The sequence below is a fragment of the Pygocentrus nattereri genome, chromosome 2 (genome assembly GCF_015220715.1).
Source record: "Pygocentrus nattereri isolate fPygNat1 chromosome 2, fPygNat1.pri, whole genome shotgun sequence".
Classification (NCBI taxonomy): Eukaryota; Metazoa; Chordata; class Actinopteri; order Characiformes; family Serrasalmidae; genus Pygocentrus; species Pygocentrus nattereri.
The window spans coordinates 33,432,239-33,454,210 of NC_051212.1; the positions used below are offsets into that span (position 1 = coordinate 33,432,239).

Here is a 21,972-nt window from a genome sequence, read left to right on the forward strand (position 1 = left end):
TCCTCAGTGAGGTTATAGGAACATTAGCAAGGTGAAGCAGCAGCACAAAGACAAGTTTCAGACTAACTGGCTCAGAATATATATCTGCAGCTTGAACAGTGAAATTAGCTGCTCGATTTGTAAAACGTACGTTGCTGTGCTTTTTACCAGTCGCTGTTAAAAAATGTCAACTTTAAGGCGTCACTCAGATGGCATTTCTCGTACTACAGCCTTGAAAAGAAAGTGTGAGGCAGGTTCAGCAAAGAATGTGGAGGCTAATGACACTGAAGTTGTGCAGTTGCAGTGTTAGAAGGAAATGAAGGGGCTTCTCAAAGCTTTATAGCAGAAAACTAATTCAAAATTTGGTCATCTGTTGTTCTTCTTTCAGAAAGCTTTCAAAAAGAACGGAGCAAAGTAAGACCACACAAGTAGTAGCGACCCCCCCCCCCCCCCCCCTCCACCCCCCAGACCAAAATGTATGAATCACCCTAAATGAAAAATGTAAGGGAGGAATTACCCCTTTTTCAAAAATGACTATCTGGCCCGGATTCTGTACCTGCACTTCTTTGTGCATCTTGTCCTCAGATCTGAACTGTAATGTTTAATGTATAAATCAATATAAGACTGTAATCAGATACAGAATCATCACAGACTCAAATAAGAAAAGGCTTTTCTGCTTCATTCTCTTTAACCTCAATTTCATTCTGTAAATAGCAAAGCTGTTTCCATCAGCTGGTAAACTGTTTCTGGTCTGAAAAAGCAGTCGCCACGTGATATTTCCTCAGAACTATCAGACCAATCAAAACAGCTCACAGCTCTAAAACGTCCACTCAGGTCACACATGGGGCCTCTTTTACTACTGAACAGATAAGAGATCAGAACATTAGATCTCACCGTCTCTCTGTCTGAACAGCAGCAATGATCGGATTACTTTTCACTCTCTGTCTCTTTGGAACTGGTAAGTGATGTTTTGAATGGTTAATATGTTTATATCACTAACATGTTATCAAGCTGCTACATGTACAGTCGTATGTAAAGTTCTGAACACCTCCAGTCAAACTACATGTTTTGTTGATTTCCTAAATGAAAATAAGAAGCACGTTCTCTACAAGAGAAAAACTTCAATGTGGCATTTTCTGCACATTTTAGAGCACAAATTCTGTTTATTTACATATATTATAATATTTTTTACAATATGCTAAGATTTAGCAAATAAACAGTCATCATGCATTACAATATGTGCATTAAAAACATGTAATTTGATCAGGGGCAACAAACCTTTGCACATTACTAAAATATCTGGTTAATCACATCATTATTTTTCTCTCCAGTGAAAACGTCTGACATCATTGATCTGCAAGTTCAAACAGTGAGGCTGGGAGATGAAGTGACAGTAAAATGCGACCAAAAAACAGACAAAGATGATTCAGTTTGGTATAAACAGAGTTTAGGGAAACTGCCTCAGTACATCGTAAGAACTTTTCTGATTGAATCTAAAGAATCTAAAACACAAGTAAAGCTTAGATTTGCTTCACTGTGAATGAGGAGTTTCATCTCAGCATTAAAGAAGTCAAAGAAGAAGATATAGGAATATATTTCTGTGGAAAAGGAAAATCAGCTGCTTTAGAGTTTCTATCTGGAACCCTTTTACTGTTTGCAGGTAACTGTCTGAACACATTTGCTGTAATTATTGTTGCTTTGTACTATTTTTTATTATATTAGCATTAATTAATCTATTTTAAAGATGAGAAGACTGACCATCATCCTCCACCTGACCCTGTTAACAAGAATAAAGAAGCTGTTAAACTCCAGTGTTCAGTAAAAGCAGTTACTCTGAGCTGTTCAGGAGAACACAGTGTGCACTGGATCAGACACGGATCAGGAGAATCTCATCCAGGAATCATCTACATTCATCCACACACCAGTGATGAGTGTAAGAAAAGCTCTGAGACTGATTCTCCTCCACAGAGCTGCGTCTACAAACTCTCCAAGAGAAACTTCAGCCTCTCTGATACTGGAGCTCACTACTGTGCTGTGGCTGCATGTGAGCATGAAGCTGAATCTACTGAATCTACTGAAGGAGGTAAATAAAATTTCTGTAATTTCACTGAAAACTAACACATGTAGTTTAAAGACTCTTTAATCTCTCAACTAACAAACTTCAATTTATTTGTTTCTAGAATTTTCAGGAGAGCCCAGCTGGACTGTTGTTGTCTTGATAACGTCTAATACGTCTGATATCTGTTATTGTGATCGCGGTTCTGGGTGGAATCTTATGTAAGAAACAACAAGAAGGTCAGTGTTAAATGTTAATAAGTTATTTTATTTTAGTATAAATGTTATTTCATACTAAATATAGTACTGTCCAAAAGTCTTGGGCACCTGAGCAAATTGTTTAAACCATTTATCTGGGCAAAATGTCTAATTCTGAATAAAAATAGATTCAAAGAAATATTGAAACAGTAAAAAGACAGGATTTTTACTTCTAAATCGTAGTTAATTTCTTCAAAGCTGGTTAGAAGAATAAAGTTTGGTTCCTGATTTCTCTGCAATGCCGACCGACATCATACAGGTTTGTTTAACGGCGTCACCAGTGCGCCTGATTTACAGTAATGATTTAAGAATTGGGCTGCAATAAAGAGAGTTTTGGAAACAAACAGAAAACACTTCTAAACATAAACTCGTTGCTTATACTATTGATAATGTTTTTTTTATTTGCTCTAATATTAATGTTTTGATCTGAGAAAATAAAAGCTCACTGCGCAATGATGATTGTAAATATAATGTTTCAGGTGCTGATAACTTTTGTACAGCATTAAAGATGCAAATATCTCATAAATATTTAAAAGTTATTTTAAAACGTTTCTTTAAAGGTTCTGTCAGTGGTCACCAAGACAACTCAAAACATGAGGTAAAGTGCGAATGTAACATTAACACGTCTTTATTTAATATAAAATCAGAATATTCAGGATGTTACACTGTACAAAATTAACAGGATGTTAATTTTATGCTACTTCTATTCTGAGCTCTGCTGGTTTGTTGTTCTTGTTCTGTGTCAGGTTGAGGATACAGATGCCCTGAACTACGCGACTGTGAAATTTGCTAAGAAACCTCCTTCCAGAGCCCCCAGAGTCACGGAGAGTCAAGATATTTATTCCCAGGTTAAAGTACGATAGTCAGTGTAACTAAGACATCTCAGTTTTTCTTTTCTCTTTTACTGATTGTAGATATTATTGATAAAAACGAGACAATAAAATTTCATTAATAAAATGTTAAGGCCAATATGAATGTACAATAAATCACATTGATCAAAAACTTACTTTTTAAGTAATACAGTAGCAAGAGGTAGAATATTATAAAATTGCCTCAGTCATCCTCAAGTGCAGGAGTAATTAATCTACCCACTAAGAGCCGGTGCGACGAGAGAACAGTGTTAATATGAAGCCCTGTTTGCTCCACTTAACAGCAAGTATGTGGATATGCCATTAAAAAATGTGAAAACAATCTATAGAGCCTCATGGCTTTATCATAAACGTATCCATTACACTAAATGTTGTTCTCCCAGGCAGCTTTTTTACACAAATTTCATTTTCCATGAATAGCCTAATAGCCTACAATTAATCCCAGATTTATTACACAGTAAGGTTTATTATTCAGTAACTACATGGACCTCAGTGCAGACTGGTTGGGCTATTCTCAGGTTATACAAGTGTTTAATAAAACTTTGGGCCTGCTTTTGAGCCCTGGCCATTTAAGGGTTTAATTGAGTAGCACTGTCTGTTCATTCATCCAGCTGAATAAAAAATTATCTATATGTACACAACCTGTCCCACAGCCATGACTGAAGATCAGCTGAAAGATCCTTACTTGCACACAAGCTGTGCACAGTGAGAGGAGGAGCACACGTCATGTGATGTTCATGGGCTGGGCAGCGGAGAAGAGGACCCGAGCACTGAGCACATGATGTGCGCTCCTCTTCTGATCACACACAGCTGTCTTTAATTGGCTCTCTCTCTCCTGCAAAGAGAAGTAGAGAATTGGGGATGCTGACCTGCATGGCACATGCCAGAAGAAAGAGAGCAAGAGACTAAGAGAAAGAGAAAGGGGCTACCTAAAGAAAGCCTGAGCAAACCATTTGGTTTTGTTTGGTGTTTGTTTGTATGATAAGGCACTGTGGTAGAATCATGCTGGTGTTTGTGTGTATGTCTCTGCGCTCTTGTCATGTTTCGTTGTGTGTGTCTGCTCCTCCCCTGGCTGCGGTTACATCAGTGAAGGATGCAGGAAATGCCCATTTCTGGCCAGGTCCTGTGACAGGGAGCTCAGTGAGACATGCCAGAGCTCCAATGCAAGTGGCATTAGCTTTGCTTCGTTTGTTTCATTTTCATTTAAATCCCATATGTCAAACACAAGGCCTGCGGACCAGATCAGGTGCGATACACAACCTTCTCCGGCCTGCAGAATTATTTTAACGTTCTATTAATATTAGCCTGAACTGAACTACAGTCCCCAGCATGCACTGCAACGTTATGTGCACTCTGCCTCTCCCACCCCAAAACAATCTATGGGACAGTGGTTACACCTCAATTCTATACAATTCCATACGTCATATTATCAAATGCACAAGCTGCATTTCAGCTCTGGAGCTAAGTTAGTATGGCTGGTGCCCTAACGTGAGGTACTGTAGTGGCAGATGAACTTACACTGGCCCAGACATCTGCTGCTGCTGTGTTTTCCCAGAGGACTTGGGGGATGGTAAGCCCCTGCCTCTGACCAGAGGTGGTCCCCCTATTAAAGCTGCAAGAGGTTCAGTTTAGCATAAATCCACAGTTTTAGTCATCCTCAAGTCCAGGAGTAACCAATCTTACCCACCTCCAGGTGTAGCTGCAGGTTTTCATTCCAACCAAACAGCAGCACCTCATATAACTAAACTGCTTGGAGATGGAGACCAGCTGATTAAACAAATGGAATCAGGTGTTTTTGTTTCACTGTGAAGAAAAACTGCAATTATACTCACCCTTTGTAGATAACATTGGTGACTCTTGAGGCAGCAGGTGCCCCAATCTGTGCCTAATACAATAATACCAAAGCCCAAAACATGCCATTAGCTTAGCGCTAATATTACACAGGACTTACCATTGACAAGCTAACTGAAATTAGCATTACAGTAGTGGTAGAAATGTCGTTTCTGCTGTATGCAGGGTGAGTGTGGACAACTGCCTTGTTCAAGACTCTATGATGTTCATTAACTATATAGTTTCTGCCTGTAAAATACACCTCCTGGAAAATGTCAAAACAAATGACATGAATTGGCCACAGATCTGTGTATAAAAAGAGCATCCCACTGAGTCTTTCAGAAGTAAAGGAGAGTTTCACCACCCTGTGAAAGGCTGCGCACAAAAACAGTACAACAATTCAAGAATAACATTTCTCAATGTAAAATAGCAAAAGACATGGAGATTTCATCCTCTGTGTACAAACTATCACGAAAAGATTCAGAGAATACAGAGAAATCGTTGTATTCAAGAGAAAAGGATGAAAACCAATATTGCAAAGCTGTGATCTTGTACTGTTTTTTGTACTGTACATCACTGCATGGGCTCGGGAACACTTCCAAAAACCACTGTCTGTGAACACAGTTGGTCACTGGATCCACATAAAGCACAGAAGAAATCCTTCAAAACAGGATCCAGAAACGCCGCTGCCATCTCTGGGCCTGAGTTAAGTTAAAATGGGCTGAGTAAAATTGGAAAAGTGCCCTGTGGTCTGATGAATTAAAATGAATCAGTTTCTTGGGGGAGAGCAGGGTTGGGATAGCTACTGAAAAATGAGTAGTTAGCTACTTTGTAGCTACTTTCCCAAAATGTGTAGCTTGCTACAATTTAGCTACATTTCCAGAAAGAGCAGTGGCTACTTTTTAGCTCCTTTTTGAAAAGTTGTGCGCTACTTTTTAGCTACATTCAAATCGTGACTGTCAGAATGTTTGTTTGTGAATCTCCACCTGACACACCAAACAAGCCCAACTGACAGTGTGAATAAGACACTGCATTTAATCCTGCGCCAGAAAGAAACACACAACTGAAAAGCTGCAAATAAACAAAAAGATCACCAGAAAGTGAGTTTATGTGTAACCAACAATCAAACCTACACACCCAAAGGCGGGTGATCCAACAAAAATTAAGACTAAATGCAGTCATTCGAGGTTCTTCCCAACAAAAATCAACAAAAATAACTGAATACAAACCAGAGAATTTTGTGCAAAGTGTTGTGAACTGTTGAAATAAATCTGCTCCAATTTAAACATTTCAGCAAGATACACCAATCAGGCAGAACATTATGACCACCTCCTTGTTTCTACACTCAGTGTCCATTTTATCAGCTCCTCTTACTGTATAGCTGCACTTTGTAGTTCTACAGTTACAGACTGTAGTCCATCTGTTTCTCTGATACTTTGTTACCCCCTTTTAGCCTGTTCTTCAGTGGTCAGGACCCCCATGGACCCTCACAGAGCAGGTACTATTTCTCAGCACTGCACTAACACTGATGTGGTGGTAGTGTGTTAGTGTGTGTTGTGCTGGTACGAGTGGATCTGACACAGCAATGCTGCTGGAGTTTTTAAACACCTCAGTGTCACTGCTGGACTGAGAATAGTCCACCAACCAAAAACATCCAGCTAACAGTGTCCTGTGAAGGACTAGACGATGATTAGCTCAAACTGAGCAGCATGAGATGAACTGTCATCTCTGGCTTTGCATCTACAGGATGAACAGACAACACAGGTGCATCTAATAGAGTGGACAGTGAGTGGACACAGTGTTTAAAGACTCCAGCAGCACTGCTGTGTCTCATCCACTCATATCAGCACAACACACACTAACACACCACCACCACAGTGTCACTGCAGTGCTGAGAATGATCCACCACCCAAATAGTACCTGCTCTGTGAGGGTCCATGGGGGTCCTGACCACTGAAGAACAGGGTAAAAGGGGGTAACAAAGTATCAGAGAAACAGATGGACTACAGTCTGTAACTGTAGAACTACAAAGTGCAGCTATACAGTAAGAGGAGCTGATAAAATGGACACTGAGTGTAGAAACAAGGAGGTGGTCATAATGTTCTTCTGATTGGTGGGCTTACAGACATTCAGAGTCTTTATTAAACTTCAGCAACACTTTAGCCTCAAATTCTTCATCAGTGACTCTGACTCTGTTTGGGGTGAGAATCAGGCCTGAATAATCTCTCCACTGCTGCTGCAGCTCCACAGCAGAACTAGATTTCTAGGTAAAATAACATAATAATCCTCCTTTGCTGTAAAATTGTTATAACACAGAGCTACCACAGTTTTCACAATAAATGGTCTTAAAAGCTGGAGTGTACAACTGCTAATTCACTAACCTTTAACGCTGAAGATGCACAGACTGCTGGACACACAGCCACGCAGATACCAAAACATAAAAGAGAGTGAAGAAGATGACCATCAATCATTTGGAGATGACTGGACACATTTACATTTATGACTCACTCTGGTTTGCTGATACGCTTAATCTACAGCAACTCGCGAAACTTCAGTCGCTTCTCTTTCTCTTCCTTCACTCTCGAATTCTCCTGTTTCACCATAAATGGCGCAGCAGAACAATCTGCAATCATTTAAGGTGGAATGGGAGAATTCAAACAAGAAGCTTGAGGATGAGAAGCAACTTCAACCTCATAAAACGTCAAACATTGAGAGACATTTTACAAGAAACTCGCGGAGAAGTTTCCTAAGAAAGTGGCAACAGCTGAGCTGAAGGTTAAAGCAGAGCAAAGTAAGTTTACGTTTGTGTTTATATTTCTAGCCTGAACTACAACATCAGCACATACTGAGACATTCTCACAGCCAAGAGGGTAAAACGGAAATAACATGTCGTGCCTCCCAAGGTGGTTTGATTTTTGTTGAAAGGACAAAATGGCTCTTCTTAACATTTCAGTTGTGAACCCTGAGTTAAGCCTATGAGTAAGGGGTGATCAGCATGTGGGGTGAGCGCGTGCCCGTCTTCTCGAGCTGTCCGCGGCTCAGTCATTACTGGACACTCGCCACCAGCCCAGTTACCGCCCGCATTCTGTGGTTCATTTTGCGCAGATTGACCGAAGCCTGTAGCGAAATTGTAGCACAAAATTTCGCCATAGCTGCACAAAAATTTTTAGGCACTACAGCCACTATCTACATTTCATATGATTGTAGCAGCTACAGCTACTAGCTACTAATATTTTTAGCTACTACAAAAAAGAACCGTGCTACTTAGCTTCTCCCTCCTGGGGGAGAGGGACTGTCCAACTTGTTATAAATGCACAGTTCAAAATCCCGTATTCATGATGGTATGTGGCTGCATTAGTGTACATGGCATGGGTGAAAGGCACATCTGTGAAGGCATTATTAATGCTGAATGATATATGCATGTTTTGGAGCAACATATGCTGCCATCCAGATGACGTCTTTTTCAGGGAAGGCTTCACTTATTTCAGCAAAACAATGGCAAACCACATTCTGCACAGATTACAACATCATGGCCGGGTGCTAAACTGGCTCGCCTGCACTCCAGACTTCACTCATTGAAAATATATGGCATAAAATTAAATAGAAAATGTGACAAACGAGACTCTGAATTGTTAAGCAGCTGAAATCCTATATCAAGTAAGAACAGAACAACATTTCCTTTTCAAAACTACAAAAAATTCATCTCAGTTTTCAAACACGTAAAGGATGCTGTTAAGACAAGAAGTGATGCAACACAGCGGTAAACATGTCCCCGTGTTGCTGGCATCAAATTTGAAATGGAAATGTATTTTTCAAAAACCAGCATCATTTCTCTATTTCAGAATTTGATATGCTGTTTTTGTACTATTTGAAATGAAATATAGGATTGGTTGCCCATCATTGCATGTTTTTAACTTACATTTTCCACAGTGGTAGAGGGTTCTACTGTACTAGCAGTGACGTTGCTACTCTCTATTCAGCTTCTTTACATCTTGACAACAATTTAATTACTGTTTTAACCATGTTACCTACGCAGAAAATGAGCTTTTGCTGACGGCTTGTTTACAATCAGAAAAACTGTTTAAACTCTTAGGAATAGACGCACGTCAGATGTTTGTAAGAATGCAGTCTGTAATCATTTCATAAACTCTAGTATCGAAGCTGATGCAGAATTGCACCCCTGTAGAATATTTGTGTGAGGAAAACTTCATTCATTAACACCACAATCTTTACATCACTGAACCATTTTTCCTCTTGTGGACAGCTCCATTATTTTACTCAGGATTTAATGTCTGAGCTCCACAAGTGAGCAGTTAGAGAGTGAGAGGTGTTTGTGTAATAGGCTGCAGTAAACTGAGCATTAAATTCAAGCATATTGTGGGTGAATGTTGTAGTCGTGTCAAGGCATATTTAATGCTCAGGGCCTGAATTTCAGTGTGAGATTGCAGGTATTACTCATAATTTCACTGATTCCTAAAAATCTAACACTTACCATGGGGGAAATTCCCACAGACATTTACAACAACTTTTAATCATTTTCAACCAACATTTGCACCGGTGTGAAATGCAGGACGACTGGCTGAACGGACCGACTTTGGCTCTGGACAACACACTTGCTGCATTCTCTCCATCTATCTATGGGCCTATGAGCACCCGCTGCTGCTGCTGCACCTCTCGTTAACATTCAAAGACAGGTATCAATGATGTGGACTTGATTCATTAGTTCTTCAAAGTACTCCTTCCATCTACTCAACACTCTCTGTTCACTCACTAGTACATTTCCCTCTCTATCCTTTATCAGCCTAACCGGCTGTTCATCCTTTCCAGCTCTATCTCTCTGTTTAGCCAAACGATACAAGTCCTTTACTCCTTCTTTACTGTCCAGCCTCTCATACAGCTCATCATAGGCCTGAGCCTTTGCCTTTGCCACCATTCTTTTCGCTATGCGACTAGTCTCACAGTACTCCTGCCTACTTCCTTCATCTCTCTGGTTATCCCACTTTTTCTTAGCTGCCTTCTTCTTCTGAATACTCTCCTGGACTTCCTCATTCCACCACCAACTTTCCTTGTCTTCTTTCCTCTGACCAGACGAAACACCCAACACATTTTTGCCAGTTTCTATCACCACCTTAGCTGTAGTTTCCCAGTCCTCAGGTAGCTCCTCACTGCCCCCAAGGCCCTGAACTGCCTGCAACCATCCTCCTCCTCCAGCTTCCACCATCTAATCTTTGGCTCTGTCTTCACTCTCTTCCTCTTCTTTGTTTCTAATCTCATTCTACAGACAACCACCCTATGCTGCCTTGCTACACTTTCCCCTGGTACCACTTTACAATCTCCAATCTCCTTTAGGTGGCATCTCCTGCTAAGGATATAATCCACCTGTGTGCACCTCCCTCCACTCTTGTATGTCACCCTGTGTTCTTCCCTCTTCTGAAAATACGTGTTCACCACAGCCATTTCCATTCTCTTTGCAAAATCTACAACCAACTGACCTTCCGCATTTCTGTCTTTCACACCATACATACCCAGCACCTCTTCATCCCCTCTGTTCCCTTCACTAACATGTCCATTGAAGTCTGCACCAATCACTAATCTCTCCTCTCTAGGGACAACATCTACCACTTCATCCATCTTACTCCAAAATTCCTCTTTCTCCTCTAACTGACAACCAACCTGTGGTGCATATGAATTGACCACATTCAAAATTACACCATCAACCTCCAACTTCAGGCTCATGATCCTGTCTGACACTCTCTTTACATCCAGAACACTGTTCACAAGCTGTTCCTTTAGGATTATCCCTACTCCATTTCTCTTCCTCTCTACACCATGATAGACCAGTTTGAATCCACCTCCAATGTTCCTGGCCTTGCTTCCTTTCCATCTGGTCTCCTGGACACACAGAATATCTACTTTCCTTCTCTCCATCATGTCTGCAAGCTCTCTGCCTTTACCAGTCATTGTCCCTATGTTTAGAGTCCCTACTCTAACCTCCACACTCCTGCCTTTCCTTCTCTCTCACTGCCTTCTAACCCACCTTCCTCCTCTCCTCTTTGATGGTCTTCGACCTACAGTAGTCCCATTTCCACCGGCACCCTGCTGGTCAACAGCACCGGAGGCGGTCGTTGTTAACCCGGGTCTCGACCGATCCGGTATGGCAATCATATTTGAGATCCGCATGATAGTTTTGGCACAAGTTTTACGCCAGATGCCCTTCCTGACGCAACCCTCACCATTTATCCGGGCTTGGGACCGGCACCAGAAGTATACAAAGTACACCCCTAATGCTGGATGGCATTTCTTGTACTACACTGAAAAGAAAGTGTGAGGCAGATTCAGCAAAGAATGTGGAGGCTAATGACACTGAAGTTGTGCAGTTGCAGTTAGAAGGAAATGAAGGGGCTTCTCAAAACCACCTACGTTATAGCAGAAAACAAATTCAAAATGTGGTCATCTGTTCTTCTTCTTTCAGAAAGCTTTCAAAAAGAATGGAGCAAAGTAAGACCTCACAAATAGTAGCGACCCCCCCTCCTCCACCCCCCAGACCAAAATGTACAAATCACCCTAAATGAAAAATGTAAGAGAGGAATTACCCCTTTTTCAAAAATGAAAATCTGGCCCTGATGCTGTGCCGGGACTTGTTTGTGCTTCTTGTCCTCAGATCTGAACTGTAATGTTTAATGTATGAATCAATATAAGACTGTAATCAGATACAGAATCATCACAGACTCAAATGAGAAAAGGCTTTTCTGCTTCATTCTCTTTAACCTCAATTTCATTCTGTAAATAGCAAAGCTGTTTCCATCAGCTGGTAAACTGTTTCTGATCTGAAAAAGCAGTCGCCACGTGATATTTCCTCAAAACTATCAGACCAATCAAAACAGCTCACAGCTCTAAAACGTCCACTCAGGTCACACATGGGGCCTCTTTTACTACTGAACAGATAAGAGATCAGAACATTAGATCTCACCGTCTCTCTGTCTAAACAGCAGCAATGATCGGATTACTTTTCACTCTCTGTCTCTTTGGAACTGGTAAGTGATGTTTTGAATGGTTAATATATTTATATCACTAACATGTTATCAAGCTGCTACATGTACAGTCGTATGTAAAGTTCTGAACACCTCCAGTCAAACTACATGTTTTGTTGATTTCCTAAATGAAAATAAGCAGCACGTTCTCTACAAGAGAAAAACTTCAATGTGGCATTTTCTGCACATTTTAGAGCACAAATTCTGTTTATTTACATATATTATATTTTTTACAATATGCTAAGATTTAGCAAATAAACAGTCATCATGCATTACAATATGTGCATTAAAAACATGTAATTTGATCAGGGGCAACAAACCTTTGCACATTACTAAAATATCTGGTTAATCACATCATTTTTTCTCTCCAGTGAAAACGTCTGACATCATTGATCTGCAAGTACAAACAGTGAGGCTGGGAGATGAAGTGACAGTAAAATGCAACCAAAAAACAGACAAAGATGATTCAGTTTGGTATAAACAGAGTTTAGGGAAACTGCCTCAGTACATCGTAAGAACTTTTCTGATTGAATCTAAAGAATCTAAAACACAAGTAAAGCTTAGATTTGCTCAGGCATTTGAAAACAGCCGCTTCACTGTGAATGAGGAGTTTCATCTCAGCATTAAAGAAGTCAAAGAAGAAGATATAGGAATATATTTCTGTGGAAAAGGAAAATCAGCTGCTTTAGAGTTTCTATCTGGAACCCTTTTACTGTTTGCAGGTAACTGTCTGAACACATTTGCTGCAATTATTGTTGCTTTGTACTATTTTTTATTATATTAGCATTAATTAATCTATTTTAAAGATGAGAAGACTGACCATCATCCTCCACCTGACCCTGCTATCAAGAATGAAGAAGCTGTTAAACTCCAGTGTTCAGTACAAGCAGTTACTCTGAGCTGTTCAGGAAAACACAGTGTGTACTGGATCAGACACGGATCAGGAGAATCTCATCCAGGAATCATCTACATTCATCCACACACCAGTGATGAGTGTAAGAAAAGCTCTGAGACTGATTCTCCTCCACAGAGCTGCGTCTACAAACTCTCCAAGAGAAACTTCAGCCTCTCTGATACTGGAACTCACTACTGTGCTGTGGCTGCATGTGAGCATGAAGCTGAATCTACTGAATCTACTGGAACAGGTAAATGAAGCTTCTGTTAATTTCACTGAATATTTACAGTTTACGTAGTTTAATAAACTTTTGACGCTTTATCTAACAATACATGATCAGTACTGAACTGTCTTTAATGTACTTGTTTCAGAAAATAACGTCTGGATTGTTGCTGCCCTGATCACGTCCATCGTGATATCAATTATTGTGATTACGGTTCTGACTGTTATATAAGAAGCAACAAAAAGGTCTGTTTTAATGTTTATATTGTTGTTAAAAATACTGATAAAGATAAACTCACTTCTAAAGGTATTACTGTTGTTTGTATTTATTATAATCAAGCTTGTTTCTTAGAATATATATATATATAATGTGCAATTAAATAGATTTTAAAATATTTTTACTGTACTAAATATGCAAAAATCAAAACAACATTTAAAATCATTGCATAAATTTCATATTTTTATCTAAAGGTTCAGTCAGTGATCACCAAGGAAACTCAAAAAATGAGGTAAACTGTGAATTTGAATTTTAAATGTGTTCTTATACAAATACTCCTTTATTATAATGTACAGTATATTAAACATTGTCCATTTTATGCTACTTCTGTTCTGAACTCTGCTGGTTTTAATGACTCTCATTCTGTCAGGTTGAAGATACAGATCTCTTGAATTGTGCGACTGAATTTTGCACAGAAACCTCCTTCCAGAGGCCCCAGATTCAAGGAGAGCCAAGACATTTATTCACAGGTTAAAGTACGATAGTCAGTGTAACTGAAATCATTTTCTATTTTATTGTTTGTAATGTTATTTTCATTATTTGACACTGTCTTCATTTCAAGAAAGATCTCATTTCAGAATCTTTTAACCAGAAATCAATTATATTTATCTATCAAATCACCACAAACAAAGGATAACTAGACATTAGAATTTCTGTAAGTCAGTCTAACTCAACTAACATGAAGATATAAAACAATGAAGCCGTCTTTGTTCATTAAGCATGTATATATTATTGCCTGTGTGAGTTTTTCTTCTCTTTTGTACTCATTTTACATACTATTAATAAAAAGGAATGTCAATAAAATGGAACATTTTAAATGAGACTATGTTCACCACATTAACAAACATATGTATGAAATGACATAACATGTATGAAAACATACAATATTACAGGAGCTACACAATATCACATCATTTTTCTCCAGGAGTAACCAGTTTTACCCAGTAAGAGCCAGTGTGACTGAAGGGTTCCATTCCAGCCAAACAGCAGGACCTCATATAAGTAAAGATTGTAACAAGCTTTTTTTTTTTTTTTTTTTTTTTTTTTTTAAATTTAACATCTCACTGCACAACGTCTCTTGCCTTTTTACAGCGCGTGGGCGCTCCTGGAGTGCAGGAATCGCCTTTTCAGGCTTATTCAGTGTAGAGAACGACGGTTTCATTATTGTACTGGGTTCTTTGGCCAAGTTAGTGATTTATTTGTCCATGTAATAAAATGTGTTTTTTCTTTCAGTTTTCTGACATGACAAGTGATTTTCATGTCAGAAATGTCTGTTTTTTATAATCCCAAAGCTTTAAAGTTAAACAAGCTTTAAGTTTCAGTCTTAAAGCATTAATGGAATATTAAAGTAGTGATGTTGTCATGTAAAAGTTTATATCGGATAGAAAAAAAGCCTGAAGTGTGAGCCATATTGGGCCACGTAGCACAAGAGATCTCTCCCACAGTCACATTTTTAAAAATAACAGAATCAGAGATCTCCTGCCTACATATGAAGGATTTCTGAGGCTTTGCAGGCCCCACTTTGAGAACCACAGCACAACAGTACACAATACGAGACAAAATCTGTGTACTGAATTGAAGGGAAGTGGTGTTGTGACTTACTACTCTTATGTATCCATATTCATTTATGTATCCATATGAAAAGGAACCAAGGACTATTCCATAGATGAAGGTTAATCAGGTGGTTAAGTCAGTTGATAAGTCCTTCCTGAAATGACTGTACTTGTAGGACATACAACAAAAGACATAGTACTTTCGAGCACAATCGGTATGTGAGCCGTATGTAGGAGACTATTTCAAACACAGCCATGATCATGAATCATACAGAAGGTGGGTTGTGACATTACACCTGGTGGTTGGATAGTGTAGTGGTTAACACCTCTGACCTCTACACTGTAGACTGGGGTTCAATCCCCACCTGGGCAAACACCCTATACTATACCAATAAGAGTCCTTGGGCAAGACTCCTAACACCACCTTCGCCTACCTGTGTAAAATGATCAAATTGTAAGTCGCTCTGGATAAGAGCGTCAGCCAAATGCTGTAAATCTGATATGAATGTGAAATGTGACACCTGTGGCTGATCCCAAGTTTTTCCAGTTGTATATAAGCAATAGGGTGTCAAAAGACAAACGTGTTGAAAGATGTTTAACGTCAGAATAACGCTTCTTAAACTCTTTAAACCTTTTCATTTCTGAGCTGCACAGGCGGGCAGTCAGCAGGTGACACTTGATTTTTGTGTAAAAAGCTGGTGAATGTTGTAGTCGCATAAAAGGACATTTCATTAATGCATACATATGCATTTAACATCCCAATCAGATACAGAAACATCACAGACTCAAATGAGAAAAGGCTTTTCTGCTTCATTCTCTTTAACCTCAATTTCATTCTTTAAATAGCAAAGCTGTTTCCATCAGCTGGTAAACTGTTTCTGATCTGAAAAAGCAGTCGCCACGTGATATTTCCTCAAAACTATCAGACCAATCAAAACAGCTCACAGCTCTAAAACGTCCACTCAGGTCACACATGGGGCCTCTTTTACTACTGAACAGATAAGAGATCAGAACATTAGATCTCACCGTCTCTCTGTCTGAACAGCAGCAATGATCGGATTACTTTTCACTCTCTGTCTCTTTGGAACTGGTAAGTGATGTTTTGAATGGTTAATATGTTTATATCACTAACATGTTATCAAGCTGCTACATGTACAGTCGTATGTAAAGGTCTGAACACCTCCAGTCAAACTACATGTTTTGTTGATTTCCTAAATGAAAATAAGCAGCACGTTCTCTACAAGAGAAAAACTTCCATATAGAATTTTTCTGCTAATTTTAGTACATAAATTCTACTTATTTGCTGAATTTAATATATTAGTAAACAAAATAAAACATGAAATAAAAACTGTGGAATAATGTTTGCATGAGCTGCATATATTTTCATTTATTTACAATATGTTAAAATTTACCAAGTAATCTGTGATCATGAATTAAAATGTGTGCATTGAAAATATGTATTTTGATCAGGTGCAACAATCTTTGCTTGATAATATAAATAACAAGTTTATTAAACGTTTTTCTCTCTCTCCAGTGAAATTATCTGACATCACTGATCTTCAAGTACAAACAGTGAGGCGGGGAGACAACACGACAATAAAATGTGACCAAAAAGCAGCCAAAGATCATTTATTAGTCTGGTACCAACAGAGTTTAGGAAAGCTGCCTCAGTACATCGTGAGACCATTTGTGAGTGAAGTAAACTCTCCTCAAGAGTCTAAAAAAGAAGTAACGTACAGATTCAAAAACAGCCGCTTCACTGTGGATAATAAGACATTTGATCTCAGCATTAATGGAATCAAAGAAGAAGATGTAGGAATATATTTCTGTGCAAATTTAAAATCAGCTGCTTTAGAGTTTCTATCTGGAACCCTTTTACTGTTTGCAGGTAACTGAACAAACTGACTGTAATTGCTGTTTTGTACTGTTTATTGATGTTAGCATTATTTCTCTTTATCTTCTACATTTACTGATATATTTTAAAGATGAGAAGACTGACCATCATCCTCCACCTAAACCTGCTATCAAGAATGAAGAAGCTGTTAAACTCCAGTGTTCAGTACAAGCAGTTACTCTGAGCTGTTCAGGAGATCACAGTGTGTACTGGATCAGACACGGATCAGGAGAATCTCATCCAGGAATCATCTGCATTCATCCACACACCAGTGATGCGTGTAAGAAAAGCTCTGAGACTGATTCTCCTCCACAGAGCTGCGTCTACAAACTCCCCAAGAGAAACTTCAGCCTCTCTGATGCTGGAGCTCACTACTGTGCTGTGGCTGAATGTGGAGATGAAGCTGAATCTACTGGAAAAGGTAAATAAAGATCTTTTAGGTTATTTTTACTGAACACATACATTTTAAGTAGTTAAAAGACTCTTGAATCTCTAATCTAACAAAGCATGAGCTCTAGTGTTTTTTTTTTGTTTTTGTTTTTGTTTTTCAATTTATTTGTTTCTGGACTTTTCAGAAAATATCAGCTGGACTGTTGTTGTCTTGATAACGTCTAATGTGATATCTGTTATTGTGATCGCGGTTCTGGGTGGACTCTTATGTAAGAAACAACAAGAAGGTCAGTGTTAAATGTTAATAAGTGTTTCAGTTTAAATATATGTTATTTCATACTAACTTCAGTACTGTGCTCGAGTGCTCTAAGCAATCCAGGTGATTCTGAATAAGAATAAACTCATAATAATAATAAGAATAAACTCAAATACAGCAAAAAGACACAAAAATGTCTTGTTCTCAAAAAAGAAGTTAATTTCTTCAAAGCTGGTTAGAAGAACAAAGTTTGGCTCCTGATTTCTCTGCAATGCCGACCGACATCATAACGGTTTGTTTAACGGCGTCACCAGTGCGCCTGATTTACAGTAATGATTTAAGAATTGGGCTGCAATAAAGAGAATTTTGGAGATGATTAAACAAAAACACTTCTAAACATAAACTCATTTATACTGCTTATACTGTTAATGTTTTTTGTATTTGTTCTAATATTAATGTTTTGAGCTGCTAAAATAAAAGCTCACTGCACGATGATTTATTTTTTTTATTTCAGGTGTCAACAACTTTTGTATAGTAATAAACATGAAAATCTTACCAAATTTAAAAGTCATTATAAAATGTTGTGATTTTTCTCTAAAGGTTCTGTCAGTGGTCACCAAGACAACTCAAAACATGAGGTAAAGTGCGAATGTAACATTAACACGTCTTTATTTAATAATATAAAATCTGAATATTCAGGATGTTACACTGTTATTAATTTTATGCTACTTCTATTCTGAGCTCTGCTGGTTTGTTGTTCTTGTTCTGTGTCAGGTTGAGGATACAGATGCCCTGAACTATGCGACTGTGAAATTTGCTAAGAAACCTCCTTCCAGAGCCCCCACAGTCGAGGAGAGTCAAGATATTTATTCACAGGTTAAAGTACGATAGTCAGTGTAACTGAAACATTTTCCATTTTATTGTTATTTAATGTTATTTTAATTATTTGACATTGTCTTAATTTCAAGAAATTATGTTATTTGATGTTATCACACAACAAAGGAAGGTTAACAAAACATGATGGTGATATAAACAATATATATATATCGCTGCCTGTATGAGTATCTTTTTTTTCCTTTACTTATTATACATATTTTTAATGAAAAAAAGACAATAAAATTGCATTCACACGTATGCAGAATCAGAATGTAACTGAGAACATTTTCTGTTTTGTTGTGTTTAATGTTGACAGTTTTACTTTGAGGAAAGTCTCATTTCACTGGATCTTTTAAAAAGAGTCAATGTTTAACTTGCAAATCACATCATAGTTTAACTAGACGAGATGGTGAAACTAACTCATCTAATATGAAGATACAACACAGTGCAGCCTTTTGGCTTCATTGAGTATTTACATATTTTGCTGTCTGTATGTTTTTCTATTTTTTTTATTTTATGGGCAAATTAATAATTATTTAAAAAAGACAATAAAATTGCTTTCATGAAAACGAGTGGTTTTAATGGGAACATGTTCACAACATGGACCGACAGAAATAGGTCACTTTGGATGTACTATCCCCGCGACCCTGACGGAGAAGCGGCTTAGAAAATGGATGGATGGATGGATGGATGTACTATAAAAACAATTGTATTATTCATTGCCAGGCCATTTCTTAAGGAATACAGTAGCAAAAAGCAGAATATTACATACTTGCACAGTTTTAGTCACTCCGGGAGTAACCAATCTTATCCGATAAGAGCCGGTGTGGCTTCGGATTTTCATTCCAACCAAACAGCAGCATCTCATATAACAAATTAACTATTTGAAGACGGAGACCAGCTGAGTAAACTGGTTAAGTAGAATCAGGAGCAGTAAATGCAGTTATATTGTCTGTTTGTAGACAAGATTAGTGACTCCTGCTCTAGCAGGTGCCCCATGCTGTACCTGATACAATAATACCAACCACAAATACCATCATGTTAGTGCCCCTGCTGTTCTTTGAATGAAGGGTGATTAATATTGTGTATGATAAAAGGGCTACAGTGTAATACTGTACAGGTATACAGTAATCCATCAGGTAGAGGGAGCTTATAAAGTGAGTAACTGAGGAATGTTTTTAATAATGTGGGGGATGATTGTACAGACACATTTTCATCCTCTGAACTGAGCTTAAAACATGTGATGTATTTAACTGAATGTGATTTGTGTATGTTGTATTTGTGTTTATTATATTAAAGCTGATAGCACAGCCGGGCAATGTGACAATATTTTAATCAGATTATTCAGCCATAAACGCCAGCGCTAGTTTTAAAACGACTCTCCTGCGGCACTGAATGTGTATTTAAGGGTAGACTACTTTTAGTTCGAGATGATGACAGTCAGGCACCTTAGTGTCATATGGGCACTTTGTTTCAGGATCCTGCCCCTTTTAGAGCTCCACCAATAATCACATAGTCTGTCTGTGAAAGCCTACAGTCCATTAAACATGGAGGTTTTTTATAGTGATGTTGTAAAAGCTTGTTCTCCAATAAAAGCTGATCTTTGTAAGGTTTCATATTACAGATTGCCAAACCAGCAAATATCAGACAGCAATACATAAAATACAGTTTTATCACACATTAATAATTGCACACATATAAAAACACACAACGCACACAATCCATGATCCATAAATACTTCAATAAATAAATAAATACACTAGTACATACAGTATACATTATATGGACAAAGTATTGGGACATCCCACCCATTTACTGAGTTCAGGTGTTTCAGCCACAACCACTGCTAACAGGTGGATAAACTGAAGCACATAGCCTCGCAGTCATAGACAGACAAACACTAGCAGTGGCACGGGTCTTACTGATGAGCTCAGTGACTTTAAACATGGTACTGTCACAGGATGCCACCTCTGCCACAAGACAGTTTGTGAAATTTCTGTCCTGCTAGACCTACCTGTCAACTGTAGGTGCTATTATTGTGAAATGGAAGTGTCTAGGAGCAACAACAGCTCAACCACAAGTGTGGCAGACCACACAATCTCACACAGTGGGGCCACAGAGTGTTGAAGCGCACAGGGCCTATCCTCCACTGAATCATCCACTAAAGAGTTCCAAATTCCCTGTGGTAGCAACATCAGTAAAAGCACTGTACATTAAGAGCTTCACTAAATGGGTTTCCATGGGTAAACAGATACACACAAGCCTAAGATCAAAATGCACAATATATGCAAAAAGCACTCCCAATACTCTCACCGACTTTTACTAAAGTCCAGTTTCTGGCTGACACTGTAAAAGCCTGTTCTCCAATAAATATTGATCTTTGCTCTGAGGCTCCATATTATGGATATTCAAAACCGGTAAGTCACATAGCAATACCCAGAATATATGATAAGTACTCTTGTTTGCACACACACGTATACAATCAGAATCACAATGTATACAAACAATCGATGACTCATTAATACATTTCTATACGTACAGGCTGTATGAGTGTATTATATCTCTGTTTTCGTGAATCACATTATTTCCTGTAAAGAACTAAATTCAGATTGTGTTTAGGTTTTCTCACAACAAAAACTTCCAATACGGTTGGAGCCTTTAACATAGTTACACTCAAGATACTCTGGTATGTCCTCACCGATCTTGGCATTGCTGGCAGTCCTGTCTGAAAGGTGGTGCTCTTATCAGGTAACACAGAAAGTGTCTATATCCACTCCATAGGCTCTCCACCAGTGTCCCACAAGGTTCAGTGCTGAGCACTCTTCTCTTTTCACTTTGCACTGGTTCTCTTGGTGATGTAATATCCTCTCATGGCGTTTCTTACAAATGCTATGCTAATGACACCCAACTAATGCTGTCAGTGCCACCTTCTGGTGCTCAGGTTTCCATACTCATCTCGGCAAATCTGGCTGACAACTCTTCATGGATGGCAGCTCACCACCTGAAGTCCAAGCAAGACTGAGCTTCTATTCATCCCTGGAACTACAGGTCCTTAGCATGATCTTGCTATCTTATTTGACAACCCTTTAGTCATTCTATCTGAAGATGTAAGAAGCCTTGGTGCGATTCTGGATGACCATTATTGTTCTCATCACATATTACGAACCTGACTTGGTCATGCAGATTTCTCCTCTAAAACATCTGGAGGATTAAACTCTTTCTCTCTCAGGAGGCCACCTAAGGCTTGTTCAGTCTCTTGTCATCTAAGGTTTGACTACTGCAACTTGCTCCTGGCTGGTTTTCCGATGAAAGTCATTAGGTCCATGTAACTGATTCAGAATGTAGCAGCATGGCGTGTCTTCCAAAGGTCACATATATCCAGGGTTGGGAGGATTATTTTTTAAAATGTATTCCATTACAGATTACCTGTTATAAGATCTAACTGTCCTCTAATCCAAAAGATTAAAGCAATGAAATCTGATGAATTTTGTGAAATACTTGTGATAGGGGTGGTCACCATGATGGTGTTGTGGTGGGCGAGTGGGCCAGAGGTTCCTAATTCACTACACTTGGACATCAGGTCTCTA

At 38.7% G+C, this 21,972-nt stretch overlaps 1 protein-coding gene and 1 pseudogene across 1 annotated transcript; both read left to right on the forward strand.

Moving 5' to 3' along the window:
- Window positions 1–897: 897 nt before the first annotated feature.
- LOC119264884 lies at window positions 898–3,155 on the forward strand (annotated as a pseudogene).
- Window positions 3,156–11,949: 8,794 nt separating this feature from the next.
- On the forward strand, window positions 11,950–18,400 carry LOC119264900. Its single transcript, XM_037543883.1, has 6 exons — window positions 11,950–12,025; window positions 16,504–16,857; window positions 16,955–17,284; window positions 17,439–17,540; window positions 18,110–18,147; window positions 18,284–18,400. The coding sequence occupies exons 1-6, from the start codon at window positions 11,986–11,988 to the stop codon at window positions 18,398–18,400; spliced, it is 981 nt and encodes a 326-aa protein (XP_037399780.1). The 5' UTR covers window positions 11,950–11,985.
- Window positions 18,401–21,972: the final 3,572 nt, after the last annotated feature.